We start from the raw sequence: 7,022 nt of genomic DNA, 5'->3' as shown, positions 1-7,022 counted from the left end.
CTATATTTACTCCCACACTCTCTCGAACCAACACATTACTCCTTCCTCTACTCTCTCAACACATTACTCTCTCTCTCTCTCCCTATCGTACTGAAAATGGCTCAACCAAAAAGCAAAACAGCCTTCATCTTTGTAGTTCTTTTTGCTTTATTCGTAGTCATCCATGCACAACCCAAATCAACACCCCAACCACCTTCCATTGCTTGCAAATCAAGTCTCTACCCTAGACTCTGTCGCTCAGTCCTCTCCGCATTTCGCTTCTCCCCCACAAACCCTTCCAGCTACGGCAAATTCTCCGTAAAACAAAGCCTCAAACAAGCTCGAAGACTTACCAAAACCATCAACCGTTACTTAAAAAGATCAAAACAAACAATTAGCCAAGAAGAAAGAAATGCACTACAAGATTGCGAACAACTATTTGATCTAACCGAGGGATACTTGGAAATGATCACCTTAGAGTTGAAGACTGCCCCGGCTATGACCGACGGACTTATTGGTAAAATCGAGACGTTGTTGAGCGGCGTTGTGACAAATCAGGACACATGCTACGATGGTCTTGTGGAGAGTGGTAGTAGCTTGGCTACATTGTTGAAAGAGCCTCTTTCTAATGCTACTGTTTTGTATAGCGTTTCATTAGGTTTGGTTACGCATGCTATTGCACGTGACCGGAAGCGTGGCCCCAGAAAGGGCAAGGTTTTCGGCGGAGAAGGTTTCCCGGCGATCTTTAGTTCGTCGAAATTAAAGAAGGTACATCATCTCTTTGCGTTGTTTTACATGCGTCGACTCTTTGCGTTCTTTAATTAGCTAGCTAGTGTATCTGTTTATGATAATATTATTTGTTTAGCTAGCTCTTTATACTAACTATTGTTTAAGTAGCTTTATTAGAATATTATCAACACTAAAAATATAACTATCATTTCTATTCACGCAAACCTAGGAAATGCGTCCGCCTGGAGTAATTCCTACAAGAGGTTGTGTTGGTAGGAAATAATTGAGCAATTTTTACCAGGTTTTTGGTTCAGGTATCGTACATGTGCACATTTATCTTATATTGCGCTAAATTGAGCTATTCACAGAAAAAGCCTTCGTATTGTTTGTAATAGAAGTAGGGCAGGGTACATCTTACTTTTCTCAGAGCCGGTCTAAGCGAATTATATTAAATATATTTGATTTAATTTGATCATTTTTTTTGTAGCGGAAGTTGTTAACCTTATATTGTCAATTCGATGATTTATTTTCCGTAAAAGAAAAATTTTACGGTATATGAAAACCGTATACAACAACATATGTGAACCTGGAGGAAGGTCACTCCCTTGTAGGCCTGTTAATGGAGCAAAAATCCGATCCGACCCGATCCGATCCGAGGCCATTTTAGTGGATATGAATCGACCTATTAAAAATCCGATCCGAGATCCGATCCGATATAAAAAATCCGATTATAAATGGAGCGGATATGGATTTAGGCCGATCCGATCCATTAATAACCCGATCCGGTTTATATATATAATGTAATTGAAATATTTTTTAATAATTCTAATTTTAAACGTATTATCCTCGAGTGAAATACCATTATTTATATTTCCTTCCGTTCGGTCTTTATAGTCTAGTGCATTTCTATAACCCTAGTTTCTTTACCTTTTGGAGCCGCATAACCCAAATCTCAATTCATATAACACTTTAATTTCCAAGTCAAGTCCCGTTATACTCGAGTCAAGTCTCATGATCTATATTTAGTTCAGTTCGATCTCTACAATGTCCATTTCTATAACCTTAATTTTTTTACATTTTAAAGCTGCATAACCCAAGTCTTAATTCATATAATACTTTCATTTTACAACATCAACTTTTTTCATTTTTAGAATTAAAATACTATACATTCTAATAGTTTTTTTGTTTCAAAAAGCGAATTTTAGTTCGCAATTTATTTTTGGACTTCGTTATATTTCACTTGTATTTTAATATTTTTCGAAATTGTCAATTTTAAATAGATTTTGTAATAACTAAAGGTAAAAAATTAAATATACATAAATGGAGCGGATATCCGATCCGAAATCCGTGATCCGAACGGATCTGGATATGGATCGGCCTATAAAAAATCTGGAACCGATCCGATCCGAATCCGAATTCGAATCCGAAAAAATAAATGGATTTGGATATGGATTTAGGCCGATCCGATCCAAATCCGATCCATTGATAGGCCTACTCCCTTGTGACAAATCAGCTAATGTAGGGTATAATGAATACGAAGACAGACTTGGGTAAGTTTGTTTTTTCATGACGAGGGCACAAAAATATAAATGGAACAATGTATAATTAAGACGTGCGTTTGTTATAATAAAAGGTATTGTTGTTTATAACTTTTTGTGCAATTTGATATAAAAAGGGCTATAATAATAGTACGTAACTGACTATATATATATGTTAATGTGCACTTGGATTCGATGCATGGGTGACCACCTTGTCAACTCCGTGTGTCGGCAGTTACATTATTATAATTTATTATTAGTAGAAAGGGTCAAGCAGATCTTTGAAAGCAATCCAACATGTGATCTAAGATCTAACCATCTTTGTTGCAGAGTTTGTACATAATCGTCACACACCTGTTACTTATTAAATTTAATCTTGCTACTTCTTTTATTCTTTAGGAATTTAGGATTGTATGTTTACAAAAGCTTTACAACTTGTCTTTTATGTAACATTTCCTGATAATAAGCACATGATCTGCACATTGCACGCCCACCCTGAGCAATTCACTAGTGCGTATTATACGGTGATTCAATCGCGTGTGTTTATCTTTTAAGTACATGTATTGACCACTGATGTAAGTATATTAACAATAACATTCAAAGACTAATGTTACCATTACCAAAATAACTTTCTAACACACATTATTTTAATTATTAGAACTCATATTAATATACATGGAGTGCTTTGTATTTATGCCAAATCAGCCAATATTAACAAACAAACACCTCAGTTTTATAAAATAAAAAATTAAAAAAAAATATTTGGGACCTTAGCCATTAACATGTTTTGGTCATTTTTAAAACTTATCTAATTGACGTGTTATCACTTTCATATCTATATCTATTTTTTAGTGAAAACATTTATAAAATCCCCACCAAAAGGGCCGGTCAGTGCTTGAAATCTTGTTTTTTTTCATAAATATAAGGGGTTCTTAGTATTTTGAGCTTAACTATCGAAAAAAATAAAATCAAAGACAAAACCCCAAATCATACTCAAAATATAAGTGTTTGTGTTGTAAGAACTTGTCCACTCGAAATCAGGTTTTGCGATGTTAATATAATTTGCTCAAATATGTAAATAAATTTCTTTGTCTCGTACATTTGAATCGTCAATTAACATTTTTCTATTTCGACTTCGTAACCAAATGTAGATATATAAATTTATCGTATGATGACATTCAAGTAGTTAAATATGCACGGGTCATTCACTTACAGGCTTTAAATGGATACTACGCAAGAGGAGCTCAAAAGGCCGGAAGAAACCTGGCCGACGACAAAGATAACAGCGGCGGCATTGTGGTTAACAACGTGGTTATAGTAAGCCCATTTGGAGGTAGCAACTTCACAAGCATCAACCAAGCCGTCGAGTTTGCGCCTTTCAACTCAAAAGTCGAAGATGGCTACTTCATTATTTACGCAATGGAAGGAATTTACGAAGAATATATCACCATTCCTAAGCATAAGAAAAATATAATGTTGCTCGGAGTCGGAATTAATCGCACCATCATCACCGGAAATCATAGTGTTGTTGATGGATGGTCCACCTTCAATTCTGCTACCTTTAGTAAGTAGTGTACCGAAAAAATTTTGGAAAATTTTTGGGGTACCTAACGTTTTCCTTTACGTAATTCGTACTTATTATAACGTACATTTTGAAATTGACAGTTGTTTCTGGGGAACGATTTGTTGCAATCGATGTAACGTTCAAGAACACAGCTGGACCGGAGAAGCACCAAGCAGTGGCAGTGAGGAACAATGCCGATCTTTCAACGTTTTATCGGTGTAGTTTCGAAGGTTATCAAGACACTCTATATGTTCATTCCCTCAGACAATTCTACAGAGAATGTGACATTTACGGAACCGTAGATTTCATATTCGGAAACTCAGCTTCCGTTTTCCAAAAATGCAACATATATATCCGCAAACCAATGGCTAATCAAAAGACCGCCATCACGGCTCAAGGCCGAACAGACCCGAATCAGAAGACAGGCATTTCAATCCACAACTGCACCATTCAAGCTGCTCCGGACTTGGCATTGGATGTAAATGGCACGACCAAGAATTATCTCGGTCGACCCTGGAAACAATATTCGAGAACCGTGTTCATGCAATCGTATATCGGAGATTTGATTACCCCGAACGGATGGCTGGAATGGAATGGCACAGTGGGATTGGACACGTTGTATTACGGCGAGTACAGGAATTATGGACCCGGAGCAAACACTAGTAGTAGAGTTCAATGGCCTGGTTATGGACAACTGAATGCTACTCAAGCCTGGAATTTCACTGTGTTTAATCTCACCTTGGGGGATACTTGGTTGCCTTATACTACTATCCCCTTTGTGGAAGGATTATTGACGGACGACAATTAGGATATGTTTCATGTCAAATGTAACACTATGAATTATGATAGTTGTTCAATTGTTTTTATTCTCTGGTATTTAATTGAATTTTTTAAGAATATTAATAAAATTTATTTTTGTCAAGTAGAACATGCACTTTTTTAAACACTTTTTGTGGAAACTAGCCGTATCCGTAACTTCCTTCTAATTGAAATCTCTCGTGCAGGGGTTTGGTCCGTTTGGATATTGAAATTTGTAGCGAACACTATTTTCGGTTCAGAGTTGTTGGCCATTCTTGAACCAAATTCAAGTGTCGTATATGCACGTTTTGGCATGTCAAATACTTTTAAATAATTCTATAATTTATTAATTATTAATTATGATTAATAATTAATTACTTAAGACCCAAATTATACTCTCTCTGAAACGAGTAAAGATTAAATCTCAGTAAATCAATAATGAAAAATATATCTCAACGATATTCTTCAAATCAGGAAGATATCACAACGCTCATACTAAATCAGATAAAATCGGTAATTACCACATTAACGAAATTTATCCCTAAATTCTCTTAGGGATAAACCCAAATTTCACAAAACTGCGTAGACTTGATCCAATATAAATTGATACGCAAGCATTTTGGCAAATGGATCCGATACAACGAGATAAATCGAGACACCTTTCAAGTCCAGCCTCTCCTTTTCATAAACCCTAATCTCACAATTACATACAAATCGCTCTAATATTCCAGTAACCCTCCGATTTCGTGTTGTTACGAAATTCCTCCAACAACATCTAGAAAATATGCTAAAATTAAATTTATTCCATTTCTTTTTTTACCAGAAAAGAGAGAGTATATTAAAACTTCAAATCATTCAACATTACATGATAAAAAATCTGGAAGGGCATTCCCTTTTTTCCAGATACGATCAGATATTGAACTAGTGTTCCTCGCAATGAAATGAGTAACCTTTTTCGCTGAACGTTTAACAAAATTCAATGTAATATTACGTTCTTTCACACTATCAACCAAATGCTTACACTCATTCACCACCCTTCCTATGTAGGATAAGTTAGTAGATGAGCATCGGATTGCTTGTACCAGGGCTAGGGAATCCGTTTCAAAAACTGCACCAATATAATCTCTTTCCTTCAGCCAACTCAAAATTTCATGAACGCCAATCGCTTCAGCCATCATTGGATTCAACTCTCCTTGCTTACACGAAGCAGCAGCTTCTACTGGTTCACCCTAATGGTCTCTAACTACCATAGCATAACTGTACTATTTTGAATCTGAGAAAATAGCAGTGTCAATATTGATCTTAATCGTTCCATACTGTGGTTGCTTCCAGTGCTCCATGCCATCTGCCTGAGTCATGAAACCCAAGTAATTATCAAATGATCGGTCTTGACCACTTCTCCACTGATTAAGACAGAGAAAAGTTAAATCTACTACCTCTGAGATCCTTATGCCTTTTTGATTCCCAACTATATTGTTTCTATTTTTTCATATAGATCATGCTATCATGCTAACTACATCAAACTTCTCCTTTGAATGTTGATCCATGATATCCCTTAACCATTGCATAAAGTCCGTAATCTCTGTATGTATAGTCACGTTCACTTTCTCCCAACACGAAACAGTAAACTGACATTACACCACTTTTCTTATACGCGGCTGGTCTTTTGTTGGGAGGCACTCTGATAATGCTTTTTATAAGAATATTAACCTTATGAGGGATCTTCACATTCCAAATGCGATTCCATACTGATAAAAATTCAATAATGTTACTTTGAATCCCTCCCTCCTGCAGCTGATTATATGCACTCTTAACAGTGTGTTTCCCTATTTTCTCCAGTTTCCAGTACCACGAGTCTCTTTCCTCCTGTTGAATATAGACTGATACAATAAGATTGACATCACGCTCTTCAAAAATGTCATTTAGAATATCAGTATCCCATTCTTGACGGTCTATAATAAACAAATTAGATACCACATTATTCTCCAACGTTGGGTGATCTAATTGAATATAATTATGATTGCCTTCACTCGGGAGCCACGGATCATTTTTGATGCTTAGCTTATTTCCATCTCCTACTCTCCTTACTGCACCTTATTTTAGCAGAACTTGGGCTTCCATTATACTCCTCCATATGTAGTTAGGATTGTGACCAATTTCTGCCATAAGAAAGGTACCATGAGGATAATATCTTGCTTTAAACACTTTGTTGGCTAGACTATCCTCATTTGTTATGAGTCTACATCCCTGTTTACGGCTATTTGAAGTCGAACAGCTTTCGAAACCCCATGCCTCCGTGAGATTTTCTCTTACACATTTGATCCCAACTTCTCCACCCGATACCCTTCTTTTTCTCATTAGAATCCTGCCACCAAAATTTTTCCATCATACTCTCTAATTCGCTACAAACTTGC

The 7,022-nt window shown here is 36.2% G+C and overlaps 1 protein-coding gene across 1 annotated transcript; it reads left to right on the top strand.

Annotated features, from left to right (window-relative positions):
• The first annotated feature begins 46 nt into the window (after window positions 1-46).
• Window positions 47-4,671, top strand: LOC141678700 (putative pectinesterase/pectinesterase inhibitor 47). The gene is made up of 3 exons (XM_074485062.1): window positions 47-747; window positions 3,462-3,810; window positions 3,912-4,671. Exons 1-3 carry the CDS (start codon window positions 97-99, stop codon window positions 4,616-4,618), a joined length of 1,707 nt encoding a protein of 568 aa, XP_074341163.1. The 5' UTR covers window positions 47-96; the 3' UTR covers window positions 4,619-4,671.
• The last annotated feature ends 2,351 nt before the right edge of the window (window positions 4,672-7,022 follow it).

The sequence above is a fragment of the Apium graveolens genome, chromosome 8, assembly GCF_009905375.1.
Source record: "Apium graveolens cultivar Ventura chromosome 8, ASM990537v1, whole genome shotgun sequence".
Taxonomy (NCBI): domain Eukaryota; kingdom Viridiplantae; phylum Streptophyta; class Magnoliopsida; order Apiales; family Apiaceae; genus Apium; species Apium graveolens.
The sequence above is the reverse complement of the archived record's forward strand: the minus strand, read 5'-3'. Positions and strand labels throughout refer to the sequence as shown.

What these genes read in the sequence shown, in the direction of transcription:
- LOC141678700 (XM_074485062.1), top strand. Translation starts at nt 97, where the DNA reads ATGGCTCAACCAAAAAGCAAAACAGCCTTCATCTTTGTAGTTCTTTTT. An exon ending in GTTCGTCGAAATTAAAGAAG is followed by an intron (nt 748 to 3,461) that starts GTACATCATCTC and finishes ATTCACTTACAG; the next exon opens with GCTTTAAATGGATACTACGC. An exon ending in CTTCAATTCTGCTACCTTTA is followed by an intron (nt 3,811 to 3,911) that starts GTAAGTAGTGTA and finishes TGAAATTGACAG; the next exon opens with TTGTTTCTGGGGAACGATTT.